This window comes from Ahaetulla prasina, chromosome 4 (assembly GCF_028640845.1).
Source record: "Ahaetulla prasina isolate Xishuangbanna chromosome 4, ASM2864084v1, whole genome shotgun sequence".
In the NCBI taxonomy this organism is placed as follows: domain Eukaryota; kingdom Metazoa; phylum Chordata; class Lepidosauria; order Squamata; family Colubridae; genus Ahaetulla; species Ahaetulla prasina.
The window spans coordinates 31,668,180-31,686,590 of NC_080542.1; the positions used below are offsets into that span (position 1 = coordinate 31,668,180).

An 18,411-nucleotide genomic window follows, 5' to 3' on the forward strand; every position below is an offset into this window, starting at 1 on the left:
GGCTGGGACCGGGAGGTGCCCCCTCCTTTTCAGCTTGTCTGGGCATGGAGTCAGGACTGGGGCCGGGAGGCATACATTCCTCCGTGTTCGGGAGCAGATAAGAAGGCCCCGGCTGCTGTGAGAGTGGGCAAGACACAACAGCAGCTTTGGTGCCTTTCCTGATGGTGGCGGTGAGGCAGGCAGGCAGAAAGGCACAGGGAAGTGACTGGCAGCTGCACTCCTGGCTGGCAAGGGGGTGGATGTCCTGGGGCTACATGTGAGCATTGACAGCATGGCCAATGCACATGCGTGCTAAGAGGATCTGCCCAGTGGGCATGTACGTGCTGGGAAATGAACTTCCAAGTTCTGGTGCATGCATGCACACCAGCCAGCTAGTCTTTTGGTTACTGGTGTGCATGCGTGCTAAGAGGATCTGCCCAGTGGGCATGTACGTGCTGGGAAATGAACTTCCAAGTTCTGGTGCATGCATGCACACCAGCCAGCTAGTCTTTTGGTTACTGGTGTGCATGCGTGCGCTACGATCAGCTGGCTGGCTGGCTGTTCTTCCAGTTTCTGGCACTGCAACATGTGTGAACGCCAGCTGATCATCAGGGGTGCATGTGTGCCAATAACCAGAACACTAGCTGGCCAGTGCACATGCGTGTGCCAGAAACCCAGAAGAGGAATGGGCGATGCCACACGTGCCAAACGATGTAGCTCAGTGTGTGTGCTACTTCTGGCACACGTGTCATAGGTTCGCCATCACAGCCTTATTCAATTGGCATTTCACTAGGTTTCTCTTTCTTGAATTTCTGTTCTGCCTTTCACTTTTTCTTTTACAGACAGGCTTAAATCTTTTATCCCTGTGTTAATGATTTGGGCTTAACTAGTCCAGTTTGAGCTCTTTTCCCAAATCTGGCAGGTAGAATAGAGGATGGAATTTCTTGAAATCTAGTTTTTAAAAGTGAATCTCAAGTGATGCAATATGGTTCAGGGAGGTCTTCTCACTTAATTTGCAATTTGTACTGCTGATATGATTGCAGCCCCAATTTTCTTAAGAAAAAAAAAGAATATTGTGCTATATTCTATTCTATGTAATAACTGGTAGTGGAGATTTGGAGGTAGCAAAAAAGTTATTAATGGCAATTATATTAATAAGCCCACAGAAGTAAGTTTTGTTTTGTTTTGCTAATTACATTAATGAGCCCACATTAATTACAAAGAATAAAACTGCTCCAATCTTGATTGCAGAAAATATGACTTCAGTAACAGAGTTGTTAATGCTTGGAATACACTACCTGACTCTGTGGTCTCTTCCCAAAATCCCCAAAGCTTCAACCAAAACCTGTCTACCATTGACCTTACCCCATTCCTAAGAGGTCTGTAAGGGGTGTGCATAAGAGCACAAGCGTGCCTACTGTTCCTGTCCTATTGTTTCCTTTCGTTATATCCAATTAATATAGTTATTACATACTCATATATATGCTTATATATTGTACAGTTATTTCATGCTTATGTTTATATATACTGTATGACAAAATAAATAAAATAAAAAATAAATAAAAGAGAATTAGAAATTGCAGACATTTGGACCAAACTTTGATGCAAGAACTGATATCTCTGGATACAAATAAAAGAAATGGATGGTAAGGATTTCTAAATCTTTTTTATTATTCAGTTTTAAAAGTTTAACTAGTATACCATGTAATGTCCTTACATGGTATTCCACACTTAAAAAAGAAATGCTGAGAAGTCAAGAGTTCATAGTTGTGATAGATTGTGCCTCATTTTCTGTTAAAGGTAATATTGGCTTGTACTGGATAGGAGACTGCTTTTTCAAATTAAGGTATCACTTTCCTTTTTATTATTCAGCAAGGGGATTTATTAATTTATTCTGCTAATTTCTTGATTTCTTTTTAGAATAGAATAGAATAGAATAGAATAGAATAGAATTTTTTTATTGTCCAAGTGTGATTGGACACAGAAGGAATTTGTCTTGGTGCATATGCTCTCAGTGTACATAGAAGAAAAGATACGTTTTACACTGTAAAAATATATATTTTATAGTGAGAGAATTGTGAATAATACCACCAAGTGAATATCAAAATACCAGTTATGTTATAAATAAATCTCTATCTTTCTTAATTTAACAATATCTCATTAAATACATGTTTCAGAATCTAGTATTTATGTATTAATTTTATGCTGGTTTTTTTAGCCTAACAACTGCTGAAGAAATTGAGAAACACTCTCTCTCTCTCTCTCTCTCTCTCTCTCTCTCTCTCTCTCTCTCTCTCTCTCTTGCACACACACACACACACACACACACACACACACACAAAACACACACAGGGTGAAGGAGGGATAGAGGGAGAGAGAGAGAGAAGGAAGGAAGACAAGAAGGAAATTTTTGCTCTCAAGATTTCCATGTAAAAATATAGCAAATTACAGTATTTGTGTATTTATTGCCTAGATTTATATTGCCTTTCTTCTAGAATCTCAAAACATCATTAAACATTCTCTAATTTCCCAACCCTATTCTGCTTTAGTGGTTAGACATTACGATGAGTCAAATTATTCCCACTAATTTTCCGTTGATGAAAATGAATCTGAACAGGGCTTATCTTCTCCTAGAAATGCTTTTGATCACTACATGAAATAATAGACCTGGAAGGAGGAAAGAAGGGAAAAATGAAGTTGGCGGTTGGTCCTTTAGTACAGTCAAATAGAAATTGATAAGAGTGTGCTCTGATATCTCCGTTCTTCATCTAAGTTTAGTATGCTGTGAGCCTCTGTACATTATTTGTTTCTTTATATTTTCTATTCTAATTACATATCAAAATACTACTTCCAAAATTGTATTTAATTTTATCTCCCTCCTCTGTTTCCTTGCAGTTAAGCCAGCTTTGTCATAAATGAAACATGAATAATGAAACTACAGTGTCTTATTTTCTGCTCCTGGAATTATCAAAAAATCAGCATATGAAGCTTTTGTATTTCTTCTTCTTTGTGTTATATCTGGCAACTCTAACAACAAATCTTCTCATCATTTCTGCGATAGCTTTTGACCATCGCCTGCACAGTCCCATGTACTTCTTTCTAATGAATTTGGCTCTGCAGGATCTGGGCATTGTTTCAGTCATCGTCCCCAAATCCATGATAAATTGTCTCTTGGATACCAGACAGATCTCTTATTTTGGTTGTGTTGCTCAAGTATTTTTCTTTCTGTCCTTTGAAGCCTCTGATGTCTCCCTCTTGACAGTCATGGCATATGATCGGTATGTTGCTATTTGCAATCCACTGCACTATGAGATGGTAATGAATTGGAAAGCCTGCACTGAAATAATCATTCTGGTCTGGGTTGCAGGTCTTCTCTGTGGAATCTCACATACAATTGGCACTTTTTCAGTACCTTTTTGTTCTAATGTTGTAAACCAATTCTTCTGTGAAATTCCACAATTGATAAAACTATCCTGTTCTGGCTTCAATCTAGTTGAGGTTGGAATTGTTGTGGCCAACATCATTGGTGCACTAGGTTGTTTTAGCTTCATTTTTATATCTTATGCAGTGATCTTCAAGGCAGTATTGAGAATTCCTTCCAAACAAGGAAGGCAGAAAGCATTATCCACTTGTATTCCCCACCTTATAGTAGTGTCTGTGTTAGTATTAAGTGTATGCTTTGCCTATCTAAGACCTCCCTCTAACACTTCATCTGACTTGAATTTTGGATCAACTGCTGTATATTCCCTTCTTCCACCCCTATTCAATCCAATCATCTATAGCATGAGAAATAAGAATATCAAATGTGTCCTTTCTCAATTGTGGAGATTCTGAAAAAAATCTTTTAATATTTCTATTCTAGAAATATTGTTCACCACAGTTTTTCATTTTTCCTGCCCTTTCTTTTACTTTTCTGAGTAAAGGAATATGGTAGAAAGGGATAGTTGAGATGGAGGAAATCCAACCTCTTAAATCAGGAAAATACTTGAGCTTCATATGTTGCTTAGCAATCTTCCTGCATCTCTAATTACTGTCAATGCATTTTATAGATGCTAAATGTGGATTTTGACAACTCTGCTTTGACAACATTTTCAGAATGTGTTTACCACTGCCTCTTACCTTGCTGAGTGAGAGAGAGAGAGACCCAAAGTCACCCACTTGGGTACATTTCTAAGGTTCAGTCAAAATCCCAGACCCCTGGTTTCTAGCCTGGTATCTCAACATCTAACAAATTTTCAGATCTTTATCCCAGACTATTTCTTTCCTGTAGAAGTGCTTTGGCAAGACAAGATAACTGGCATGGTAGGAAAAATGTGTGAGCTGATACTGTCTCATATAACCTTTTCAAATTACAAGAAATGAAAAAAGCAAGAAATTAAATTAGAGTAATGCATAATTCTAATAGAACACCAAAAAAAGCTTTCAGAAATCTTAGAACTTGATACAAATTGGAAGAGATAAGGCATGTTCCTGATCTAATATTTGGAGAAATGAAGGTAGATAGATATACTACACCAAGGATGATATCTCATTGAAATGTGCTTGAGAAATTATGAGTTTTATCCAAGTTACTGATACAAAAAATCACCTTACCGTTTATGATATCTCTGCAAACACCCCCACAATACTTTTTAAAATGTGTAGAAATGGAAGATTTATATGTAAGTTGGAGCTCAGTATAATTGTACCTGGGAAAGTGCTATATACTTATTTTAACACTTAGGCAACATAACTTTCTTTCATTAAGGTGAGGTGCTTTCAGCTAAAGGGATAGGAAATTTTGTCCTATATTTATAGTTATTGAATTTTGCAGTCTTGTTTTCTTGCCTTACTGTGGATATTTCTTGTCCATATTATACTTTGATGTTAAAGTTTAACCCTTTCCTCTGCTTTGCTCAATAAACTGTTTCAACTTTTAGAAATCTTTTTGTAGATGGTTGTTTCTAATACATAAACCTCCTATTCACATGTTGTGTGACAAAAAGAAATGAGCCCATACTTCTTTAAGAATCTTTCTAATTCCAGGTCCATCTGGATGCCCATATGAACCCTTCATTTGATGAAAGAAGTCAGAATTCTATGAAGGATAAAAATAAGTATATATTAGATTTCTGCAAATCTGTTAATGAAGATTTTTCTTCATGCCTTTGCTGGGTTATTTAATTCTTGAAAGACCTAACCAAAGAAATTGCTTGGGATATTTTATTAGCAGAGACGGTGACATATGTCACACTAAACGACGATTAATGGTTTTATTGTGAAATAAAGCACAATTTGCTGGAATGTCAAAGTAAGCTAAGTCATACATCACAATTAGAATAGAATAGAATAGAATAGAATTTTTATTGGCCAAGTGTGATTGGACACACAAGGAATTTGTCTTGGTGCGTATGCTCTCAGTGTACATAAAAGAAAAGATACGTTCATCAAGGTACAACATTTACAACACAATTGATGGTCAATATATCAATATAAATCATAAGGATTGCCAGCAACAAGTTATAGTCATACAGTCATAAGTGGAAAGAGATTGGTGATGGGAACTATGAAACGATTAATAGTAGTGCAGATTCAGTAAATAGTCTGACAGTGTTGATGGAATTATTTGTTTAGCAGAGTGATGGCCTTCGGGAAAAAACTGTTCTTGTGTCTAGTTGTTCTATAGCGTCGTTTTGAGGATAGGAGTTGAAACAGTTTATGTCCAGGATGCGAGTGATCTGCAAATATTTTCACGGCCCTCTTCTTGATTCGTGCAGTATACAGGTCCTCAATTATAAAAGATATTAACTAGATTATAACATACTGAGACTCAAATCATGAAACAATATGTTTTAGCAGGTTATGTATGCAAGTAATAACTTCCAAATCAGCATTATTTTTCCACATCTATATTTTAAAATAAGTTTTAGCAAATAAGTAATTGGCATTATTACTTGTGTACAAGGTTTTTTATGCATTCATATTTATGTATGAGGGCATTATTTTCCAAAAATAAGAAAAGTAGATTATTCATTTATTTGAAGAATATTAGTTGGGATATTGGATTACACACTTCTGAACAAGTCTGGTAATGCCATGGAAATCTCACTATGTAATTGTTTTTTTTTTGGTTTTTTTTTATAAAAAGTTTTATTTTTACAATCATATCAAATAATTCATCCAATGTACAGTTATATACAATTAGTCGGGCTTGCCCAGTCACCACCACCCTTTTTAACACTCTTCCCTCTTCTACCTTCTTTTACTTTCCAAACCTTCCTCTCCTTCTCTTATCTACATCCGCTCCTCCCTCCACCCTACACCTTCCTTCTCCCTCTACTATCCCTCTTCCTTCCTCTTCTCCTCTTTCCTACCTCCTACTCTCTCTTTTCTCCCTCCTCACCGTTCTAAAATGGTAACTATGCAGACCCGACCCTACATTAATTATATTTCTTCAATAATCCCTGTACATTAACCATCACTCCATCTCTACCAAACCCCCAATTCCTCCCCTTACCCCCACCCCCACCCGACTTCCCAGAACAAAATGCAGGGTATCAAAACTAACAATCATAATCCAAAAATAATTCCTAAATTATAATCTCTAGTCACACCACACTTAGTCACACTCTCAATTCCCCTCTCCTTCAAAAATATATCTAATACAAAATATTTCCTAAATTTACTCATATGCTATTCGATATTTTTTTTATCTGATACTTATTTTAAATATAATCAATCCACATTTTCCATTCTAAAATATATTTTTCTAGTGTATAGTCTTTCAAGTAAGCGGAGATTTTTGTCATCTCTGCCAGATTTGATACTTTGAGTGTCCATTCTTCGATTGTAGGTAATTCTTCTTTCTTCCAATACTGAGCAATCAAAAGTCTTGCGACTGTTATTAAGTTCAAAATCAATTTAGTCTCTATAGCTGTATAGTCCATAATTATTCCTAGTAGAAAGAACTGCGGAGTAAACTTAATCTTCTTTTTCAAAATATTCTGCATGATCCACCATACTTTAATCCAAAATGCTTTAACTTTTTTACAAGTCCACCATATATGGTAATAAGTAGCATCTTCACAATCGCATCTCCAACATTTAGCAAGATCTAATATGTGTTTCTTGTAAACAGGTAATGTCATTTTTAAATTGTTTCAAATAATGAAATATTTTCCTTCTCTTCTGCAGTGAATTCAGGCCATTAACATTCCAAGATAATAGTTTAATTGCCATTATCGGCCGAAGGAAACTTTTGGAACATCAGGCGCAGATCACATTTTACTTTAGGCCTTGCTCCTCCCTCTGTTTCCGTTGTAGTAGTTGCCAGTTGTTGTTGTGCCTTCATCTCTTGTTCCTTGCGTTTAGCAGCAGCTCTTGTCAGCCTTTGTTCTTTTGAATCTAAACCCGTCGTAGGTATTTCCAACACTTGTAATAAACTATGTAATTTTTAAGGGATTGACCACATTTGATTGTAGACATTCCTGAAAAGGTCTTCTGAGTACTAGAGAAACATTTTTGTAACTATAGCAAAAAGTGAGATTATGAGGGATGAGGAAAATACAATTGGTGTTTGGGGATGAGGAAAATACAGTCGGTGTTTGGTTCTTTCTTCAATATACATACAAGTACCAAAATGCAAGCTTAATCTGCTATTATATAATAATAATATTAATAATAATAATAATAATAATAATAATAATAATAATAATAATAATAATAATAATAATAATAATAATAATTTAATTTGTATACCGCCCTTCTCCTGAAGGACTCAGGGCGGTTTACAGCCAGAATAAAAATACAGCAATACATACAATATTAAAAACAAACATTAAAAAACTTATTAAATTTGGCCTAATATTAAAATTAAAGTAACACTAAAAATTAATATAAAATTAAACCCCCATAAAATCAGCTAAAAATTGAAATTAAAATTCAACCCAGTCCAGCAAGACGAAACAAATAAGTCTTAAGTTTGCGGCGAAAGGTCTGAAGGTCAGGTATTTGTCGAAGCCCGAGGGGAAGTTCGTTCCAAAGGGTCGGAGCCCCCACAGAGAAGGCCCTCCCCCTGGGGGCTGCCAGTCGACACTGTTTGGCTGACGGTATCCTGAGGAGTCCCTCTCTGTGGGAACGCACCGGACGATGGGAGATAGAGGCCGGCAGTAGACGGTCCCGTAAATAGCCCGGCCCTAAGCCATGGAGCGCTTTAAAGGTGGTAACCAATACCTTGAAGCACACCCGGAAGACAACAGGTAGCCAGTGCAGCCTGCGCAGGATAGGTGTTACGTGGAAGCTCCGAGCCGCTCCCTCAATAACCCGCGCAGCCGCATTCTGGACTAGCTGAAGTCTCCGGGTGCTCGTCAAGGGGAGCCCCATGTAGAGAGCATTGCAGTAGTCCAGGCGAGAAGTTACGAGAGCATGAGTGACCGTGCATAAGGCATCCAGGAAGGGACGCAACTGGTGGATCAGGCGAACCTGATAAAAAGCTCTCCTGGAGACGGTCGCCAAATGGTCTTCAAAGGACAACCGACCATCCAGGAGCACGCCCAAGTTGCGTACCTTCTCCATCGGGGCCAGCGACTCACCCCCGACAGACAGCCGCATCTGCAGCTGACTGTACCGAGGTGCTGGCATCCACAGCCACTCCGTCTTGGAGGGATTAAGCTTGAGCCTGTTTCTCCCCATCGAGACATATCTGTTTCCCTCACTCCTCCTGTCTCTCTTTTACTTTCTAAAATCAAGTTGTAGCTTCCCAAATCATATTGCCCACTTCTGCATTTTCTAGGTCATTCATCTTTGTTATCAGTGAAACATGCAAACATGAACATAGTGTTTTACATTCTGCTCATTAAATTCTCAAAACTCAACATGTTGGTTTTGTATTATTTCTGGTAATGCAATAGCAAATCTTATCATCAGCTCTGCAGTAACTTTGGATAATTAATTGTACAACCCCATGAATTTCTTTCTGATAATTTGACTATGTGGGACCTGGCTCTGTTTCAAGCATTTTCTGAGACCATAACAGTTTTTTTTTCCATGGGTATGTGACACATATATTACTTTGGTTGTGTTGGTCAAATCATTTTTCAATGATTTGCAGCTTTTACAGCCCTTGATTTCCTTCTCATCTTTTGCCAAATGTCAGGGTGTCCAACAATTTGCTCTTTTGGATATCGATCCATAGTGAATAAAGAGATGAATAAAGAGATGTTAACGTTCGTTATTAATCCATGTAAACTGATTTAAAAGTATAAAATAAAAAGCATACTGAATCCAATCTGAGTTGGTCACTAGCACCAAAGGTTTATTCTACTAGCATTGTGCTCATGCTGGAGCTCATCCTCAGGGAATTTCACTCTCTCCAGAAGAGGTGAATTGGGCTGTTCTATGCATTATATTCATAGGATTTCTGGTTTTGTGTAGCTTTAAGTTGTTATCTAGGATGTTGCTGGCTCATTATTAAGTTGTTAGTTGTTGTTTCCTTAGCTCCTTGGCCAGCTATCAAGACCCTAGTTAACAATTTAAAGCTACCCACTACCAGGAATCATATAAATACAATGCCTATAACAGCTGAATGCACATATTCAAGAGAGAGAAAAGTTCCCAGGTGACGGGCTTCAGCTTGAACGCTTGGAAGAATACACCTTTGGTCCTGGTGACCAACTCAAATTGGATTATGCAACATTATCCTGGGACACATATATTTACCGTCATTCACAAAAAAGCATACACATCAAGCAAGATCTCTTATAAACTATCAGATAACAACAACAGACATAAACCAAGTGAGGCCAGTTTCTACATTACCCAATTGTAGGTTCTCAGCAGAAACTCCCAGCTTAAAGGCCAGTACTAGGGTTTTTATTAAAATCTGGCATGATGACTTCATGTTTTTCCTTTTATGTTCATGAGACTACAAAACGTACCTTGACCAGGTGGCACATGAATCTAGGATGGTTCTGGCTTTTATATATCTTATCTTGTCAGGCCTTTAAAATCATGGTTTATAATGAAACCTACTGCTTGTGAGAGAGAGGAAACACGGTGGGAAAAAACTAAAACTAAAATCTTATGGCATTTCAGGACCCCTTCACAAATGGATATCTGCTTTTCTGTCTAACAGACAACAAGTGGTCAAAATTGGCAATGCTCTATCAAATCCTGTTCCTGTCAAGAGTGGCATCCCTCAAGGCAGCGTCCTTGGACCAACACTCTTCATACTATACATTAATGATCTTTGTGACCATATCTCAAGGAATTGTGTTCTCTTTGCTGATGATGTCAAACTATTTAACACCACAGACAATACAACTATCATTCAAAAAGACTTTGATCATCTAACCGCTTGGTCTAAAACTTGGCAACTCCAAATCTCAACCAGCAAATGCTCAGTCTTACATATAGGAAAAAAGAACCCAAACACTAAGTACATAATAGATGGACATTACCTTACAGATGACCCCATTCCTCCAAAGACCTTGGAGTTTTTATGTCAAATGATCTAAGTGCCAAAGCCCACTGCAACTACATAGCAAAAAAAGCTCTAAGAGTTGTAAACCTAATCTTGCGTAGCTTCTTTTCCAAAAACACCACACTACTAACCAGAGCATATAAAACATTTGCTAGACCAATTCTGGAATACAGCTCACCTGTTTGGAACCCTCACCACATCTCTGACATCAATACAATTGAACGTGTCCAGAAATATTTTACAAGAAGAGTTCTCTATTCCTCTGAAAACAACAAAATACCTTACCCCACCAGACTTGAAATCCTAGGCTTAGAAAACTTGGAACTCCGTCGCCTTCGACAAGACCTAAATTTAACTCACAGAATCATCTATTGTAATGTCCTTCCTGTTAAAGACTACTTCAGCTTTAATTGCAATAATACGAGAGCAACCAATAGATTTAAACTTAATGTCAACCGCTTTAATCTAGACTGCAGAAAATATGACTTCTGTAACAGAATCATCAGTGCTTGAAATACTTTACCTGACTCTGTGGTATCTTCTCATAATCCTAAAAGCTTTAACCAAAAACTTTCTACTATTGACCTCACCCCATTCCTAAGAGGACCATAAGGGGCGTGCATAAGCTCACAAACGTGCCTACCGTTCCTGTCCTATTGTTTTTCTTTTCTTCTTCCTATATATATATATGCTTATACCTCCTTATATTTACTCATATATGTGTTTATATATTATATAATCTTTTGTACGATACCTACATATATTGTTATAACAAAATAAAATAAATAAAATAAATAAAAATAATAAAATAAAATATTATGGGTTTGATAATGACATTCCATTGTGATGAAATGCTAATGTTACCACAAACCAAGCTGTAAACATAGAATATTATTCTGAATTTGAAGAGATTTCAGGTTCAATCCAAAATATTAGCAAAATATTTTGTTAATTAAATATTAACGAGGAGGAAATGAGGTTGACCAGAACCAATAAGAACTGGGGAGCCAAAACCCTCTTCTGGTAATCAAAAATTGTAGGAGACACAATCTAGCCAGCCTAATAAAGGAGATTTGACTCTTCCATATTGCTTTCACATATAAATGTGAGACTTTAAGGCATATGTAACATGACAGGCACTTGAGTCACAATGCTGCTATACTACCAGATTGACTTTGTCAGTGTGCCTCTACCTATAGACACTGCTGCATTTGTTCCCATCTGTTTAATGGTACATATGTATCCTATACCTCCCTGTACATGCCCCACTTTCCCAAATGGCATGTTCAGATTTTTCTTCAAGTTCCAGATATTTTTCTCTTCATTCCAGTCAAAGCTGTGGAACTGTCAGATACAGAACAAGGGTTGGTCATCCTATAATCTGCATCTAAGAATCTTATCATTATTATACTTTACTGGGTATATTTCTTAAAAGTTTTAGGCTTAAATTTGTAATCATTGTAAATATTCTTTATTTAAGTGAAAGATGCTGAAATATGAAAATGACTGAAATTTATTTCTTTATATTTTGTCATATGGACTGTGGATGGGCTCTTCTGGAGAAGTGGTAGAGGCTGCAGGAATTCCCTGCAGGTAATTTACTATTACCTTACCTGAGGGAACAATTTATTACAGAAAACAGATTATTTCCCAGTAAAATTGAAGATATGTACACTTATTCTTTAAAACATGTAGATGTATGACTCTGTTTCTAAATCTTATTTGCTGTGCTTCTTCTGTGTGTTTTCTTATTGATTTATATGGATTTACTTTATTATTTATTCAAGTATTTTATAGGCCTCTATGGGCTTACAATGTATTTCATTCTATGAGCTTTGTTTTAGGTTTGTATTTGCAGCCTTATCGGGCATCCAAATACACCCTACAAAGGCTTGGAATACAATAATAAACTATCATTTTGTTTGCAATCCCACTACAAATGTCACTGGTTTCTATGGTTTTATTGTGTACTTTATTCTACCATCATTCCATAGGTTTCTATGGGTTTGGTGATACTTCTTTTCTGCCTTTTCCCCCTTTTAATTTGCAGAAAGTCTTAAATTTTCCATCCCTGCATTAATGTTGGGCCTTTACCTAGCCCAGTTCAAGTTCTTTCCCCAATCCTGGTGTGTAGAATAAAGACTGGGATTATTTAAAAATCAGAGGTGAATAGTATCCCAAGTGATGAAACATACGTCAGGGATGTCTTCTCATTTGATACAAGTTTCACCTCTCATAGTTTATTATTTATTTTATTTATTTATTTACATTTATACCCCACCCTTCTCCGAAGACTCAGGGCGGCTTACACTATGTTAAGCAATAGTCTTCATCCTATTTGTATATTATATACAAAGTCAATTTATTGTCCCCAACAATCTGGGTCCTCATTTTACCTACCTTATAAAGGATGGAAGGCTGAGTCAACCTTGGGCCTGGTGGGACTTGAACCTGCAATAATTGCAGGCAGCTGTTGTTAATAACAGACTGTTTAGCAGTCTGCGCCACTCAAGGACCCTTGAGTTTGCACTGCTGGTATAACTACAGTCCCTATTCTTTTTTTATTTTTTATTTTATCACAACAATATATACAAGCATCAACATAAAATAACTAGATATCATATAAGCATATATATGAGCAAAATTATGCAATAACTATATTAATTTGATATAATGAAAGGAAACAATAGGACAGGAACGGTAGGCACTTTTGTGCTCTTATGCACACCCCTTATAGTCCTTTTAGGAATGGGGCAAGGTCAATAGTAGACAGTTTTTGGTTAAAGCTTTTGGGATTTTGAGAAGAGACCACAGAGTCAGGTAGTCAGGTACACGTAGCTCCCATGTAACACCGCTCCTGCGCAGACTGCACTGGCTGCCTGTGGCCTTCCGGGTGCACTTTAAGGTGCTGGTTATGACCTTTAAATCGCTCCATGGCTTAGGACCTGGGTACTTACGGGACTGCCTGCTGTTACCACACGCCTCCCACCGACCCGTACGCTCCCATAGAGAGGGACTTCTCAGGGTGCCGTCCGCCAAACAATGTCGGCTGGCGGCCCCCAGGGGGAGGGCCTTCTCTGTGGGGGCTCCCACACTCTGGAATGAGCTTCCCCCGGGTTTACGCCAAATACCTGGCCTTTGGACATTTCGCGAACTCAAGACTCATCTTTTATCAGCTTAAACTGGGATTTTAATGTTAAATTTTATTAATTTTAAACGGGGTTTTTTAATATGGTAAATTTTAATTACTGGGCTAATTTAAATAAGTTTTTTAAATCGTATTTTAAACTTGTATATTGTATTGTCGGTTTTATTATGCCTGTACACCGCCCTGAGTCCTTCGGGAGAAGGGCGGTATAAAAATCAAATAAAATAAATAAATAAAATAAATAAATAAATAAATAGTGTGTTCCAAGTGTTAATAACTCTGTTGCAGAAGTCATATTTTCTGCAATCAAGATTGAAGCGGTTAACATTAAGTTTAAATCTATTGTTTGCTCTTGTATTATTGCGATTGAAGTTGAAGTAGTCTTCAACTATTCTCTTAAGATTCAACTATTCTCTTAACAGCAGTTTGAGACATTATTATGCAATGTGTTGTTATTATATTACAGTGTTGTTAACAGCCAATTATGTCAATAAACACCCAGAGATACATTTTATTTTGGTGTTATTTTACAAGACCCTTGAGGAAACAAAACTGATATTAAGATACATTCAGAATAGGAACAGTGAACTGTGTGCAGATAGTTGCTTTAGTACATGAAAACTATGGGGATAGTGTTTATTTAGTATTTAGTTTATTTAATACACTTGAAAGCATATAAAAGAAGAATCAATCTCTGGAAATAAATAGTAAGCTGTAGAAATTGTAAACTTAACAGAAAATGCATTTTCCTCTTTTTTGGAATAAATTGGTGTTTATTTAAATATATCCGACTTGTTATTTTCAGGCTTGGCTGTATAACTTTTCTATTGGGAAGAGAATTGAATCAAATAATTGCATAAAGTAGTGTTCGGATATAATGGAATAAGAAGCTAAATTTTTTTGGGAAGAGATATGAAAGTTTTTTTAAAGACTATTTTTACAAAATATGTACCTTAGTATATTTAAAAGTAAATATAAATCAGAAGCTAATTTGGAGAAATGTGAATATAGATATTAATAGTAATTTTTCAGTTACAATATGCATAAATTTAGATCAAAACTCTATGCATGCAAATGAATTTTGAAATATAATTAACTGAATGATTGAACAAATCAGTAATAAGTAAATTAGCATAAACAAAGAAATTTTACAATCTCTCTGCAATAAATGAAAAAAATGGGTGGTAACATTTCTAAATGTTTTTTTTTCTTGTTTTATTTATGCATTTAACTGTTGAAAATGTGGATCCATATTGTTGTAAAAATGCTGAGATGTCAGAGATCATAGCTGTAATAGGTTGTGTTTCATTTTCCACCTAAAAGCAGGATAACCATGTATATCACCAAGGGAATATCAGAATAGCAGTTACATTTTAAGTAAAGTTCTATCTTACTTCTTCTAATCATACACCATTAAATACATGTGTAAGAATATCATATTATGTATTATTTTAAGGGATTTTTATGCTATGTTTTAAACTAAAAGCTGCTAGTGCAACTGAGAAAAAAACCATTTCCATCTGTATGTTACATAAACAAATGCACAGAACCAGACACACACACTTGCAAAATATATAATTTCTGCCCTCAGGATTTCCAAGTAAATGATACAGCAATGTATTTTTATATCGTTTTGCTAGATTTATATTGCCTTGCTTCCAACACAGGGCACATCCAAAGCACAACCTCCAATTTTGCAACACTACCACTATCCTTTACAAGTGCTGAGAGACTGTCACTGCTCCAAATATTTCATGGTTGAAAATGGACTTGAGTAGGGTTTTCTGAATTCTAAGAAATCCTGTTAATCAACACATGATGTAACAGAACTGGAAAGAGGAAAGAAGGAAAAATGTGAGGTTTATGGGTTTTTTCTATTTTTTCTTTTCTTTTTGTCTTAAGCACAGTTTTTCCCTATTGTCCGATTCTACATATGTTTATTCATAACTTTCATTTTATTTTCTGTTCTCAAAATTTCAAACTGTCACTTCCCAATTTTCATTTAAATGCTTCTTCCTCTGCTTCTTTGCAGTTATTACATGCAGCTTTGTGATAAATGAAAGATGGATAACCAATCTACAATGCCTTACTTTTTGCTCCTGGAATTCTCAGCAGCTCGGCAACTGCAGTTGCTATATTCCTTCTTGTTCTTTGTATTATACATGACAATTACAGCAGCAAATCTTCTCATCATCTCTGCAATAGCTTTTGACCGGCAACTGCACAAACCCATGTACTTCTTTCTGATGAATTTAGCTGTGCAAGATGTAGGCTCTGTTTCTGTTATTGTTCCCAAATCCATAATGAATTCCCTCAGAGATACCAGACACATTTCTTACTTTGGTTGTATTGCTCAGGTATTTCTCTTTGTCTCCTTTCTGGGTTCTAATTTATCTCTCCTGACAGTCATGGCATATGATCGGTATGTTGCCATTTGCAATCCACTGCACTATGAGATGGTGATGAATTGGAAAGCCTGCACTGAAATGATGATTCTGGTTTGGTTTGCAGGTCTTCTATATGGAACATTGCATGTCACTGGCACTTTTACAATTGTTTTTTGTTCTAATGCTGTCAACCAGTTTTTCTGTGAAATTCCACATTTGCTAAAACTTTCCTGCACTGGCTTCAATTTAGTTGAAATTGGAGTTCTGGTGACTAGTGCTGTTGCAGCATTAGGCTGTTGTACTTTTATTATTGTATCTTATGCCATGATTTTCAAGGCAGTGCTAGGAATCCCTTCTCAACAAGGAAGGCAAAAAGCCTTATCCACATGTATTCCCCACCTCACAGTAGTGTTTATGTTTTTTTTAACTGGATGCTTTGCGAATCTGAGACCTACCTCTGACACCCCAACTTACTTAAATTTTGGATTGACCCTTATGTATTCTGTTCTTCCACCTCTGTTCAATCCAATCATGTATAGCATGAGAAATAAAAATATTAGATTTGTCCTTTCTAAACTGTGGAGATTTTGAAAAAAAATCTTTTAATTTTTTTTAAAATATTCTATTCACTACAGTTTTACATTCTCTTGTCTTTTCTTTTTCTTATCTGTAGAAGGGAATATGTTAGAAAGGGAGACATAGGTAAAATAGGGGTAAATCCAACCACACAAATCAGAAGAATAGCGGAATTCCAGAAGTTGTTCAGCAAATAATTTTCATCCCTTATTACTGCTAATACACTTCACAGATGTTAAATCTGAATCTTGGATCAGCTGTGGCTTTCCAGAAGCTGAGAACACAGGTGCAGGGTTAGATAAGTTAAATCATTATGCTTTCCAACAATATGCAGATCTCTATAACTCCTTTTCCTTAAATTGTCCTTTGCTTACAGATGTTGATATTTTGTACCACCGAAATTGGAAAAGTCCTGGATTTTTGTTGATTAGATTTTTCAGAAGTCATCTGCCATTTTCTCTTTCCTAGGAAAAGAGGGAGACAGAGAAACCCCATAGTCACCCAGCTAACTTCATTAATAAGGTGGGCTAGAATTTCCAATTTTCTGGTTTCTAATCTGATGCCTTAACCACTGTTAGAAACTGCTTTACACATGCTTTAGCTCCTGGGTATTATTTTTATCCTTTAGAAGTGCTTTTGCTAGGCCAGATACCTGGAATGGTGGGCAGAATGGATGTACTGATACTATCCCACAAAACCTTTTAATAACTAAAGAAATGAAAAAGGCAAGAAATGTATAGAATGATGCATCGTTGTAATAGAATGTCATATAAGCTTTTAGGAACCTTACAACCTGATACAATTTAGAAGAGATAATATATACTCTCAGCCTAGTCTAATATCTGAAAGGATATGAGGGTAGATAGATGTATTGTATACCAGAATGATATCTTAGAACGATAGTCATAGGGTTGGAAGGAACCCTGGAGTTCTATTCCAAGGCCCTGCCCAAAATTTCTCCTTAGGTCCAGGTTGGATTTCTTTAATGAGTTTTCACCCAGTGGTGAGATTCAAGTAATTTCACAACCGGTTCTCTGCCCTAATGATTTCTTCCAAAAACCAGTGTGCCAAGATGCAAAGAAAGTTAACAACCAGTTCTCCCGAAGTGGTGTGAACTGACTGAATCCCACCACTGCTTTCACCTGTTAATTATTGTCCTGCCCTCAGATGATTTGGAGTATAAATCAACCCCCTTTTCTCTGTGACAGTCCACTCAGGTACTGGAAGACAGCTATGATAGCACTCTTAACCCTTCTCCTTATTAGATTAGACAAACCTAGTTCCCTTAACTGTTCATCATAGAGTTTAGCCTACAGACCCCTTATTATCTTTTTTTAAAACTAGAACAAATAAGACCTGTTGGAGCTTGAACCCTCTTTAGATTATCACAAATTTTGGGAAATCATATTGACCGGTCGAAAGAAAAGACTTGCAGTGCCCTGAAAGGCTTTCTTCTACCCTTTACATATAAATGGAATATAAATGGGATATTTTAGTGTGTATATAACAGGAGTGGCAGTTGTGCCACAATACTGTTGTACAGGCTTTGTCAATGTGATCACTCTTGCCTCCACCTATGGACACTGCAGCCTTTGTTTACATCTGCATGGTGGACTGTATGTATCCTTTACTTTCCAGTACATGCCCTCCCCTCCCAAATATGATGTTCAGGTTTTTCCCCAATTTCCCTTCATTCCAATCAAAGCTGCAGAACTGCCAGACACAGAATGAGGGTTGGTCATCCTACAGTCTTTCCCTAGGGATCTTCTTTTTCTAATGCCTTAGTGTGTATGATTCTTAAAATTTTTAGTTTACTTTATAATCATTGCAATATTTTTGTTGAGTAAAAGATGCTGAAATGT

General features: G+C 36.6%; 2 protein-coding genes across 2 annotated transcripts; both read left to right on the forward strand.

Annotated features, from left to right (window-relative positions):
- The first annotated feature begins 2,889 nt into the window (after window positions 1–2,889).
- On the forward strand, window positions 2,890–3,813 carry LOC131197460 (olfactory receptor 14J1-like). The gene has a single exon (XM_058181560.1). It carries the CDS (start codon window positions 2,902–2,904, stop codon window positions 3,811–3,813), a length of 912 nt encoding a protein of 303 aa, XP_058037543.1. The 5' UTR covers window positions 2,890–2,901.
- Window positions 3,814–9,868: 6,055 nt separating this feature from the next.
- On the forward strand, window positions 9,869–16,564 carry LOC131197502 (olfactory receptor 14I1-like). Its single transcript, XM_058181640.1, has 2 exons — window positions 9,869–9,889; window positions 15,650–16,564. The coding sequence occupies exons 1-2, from the start codon at window positions 9,869–9,871 to the stop codon at window positions 16,562–16,564; spliced, it is 936 nt and encodes a 311-aa protein (XP_058037623.1).
- The last annotated feature ends 1,847 nt before the right edge of the window (window positions 16,565–18,411 follow it).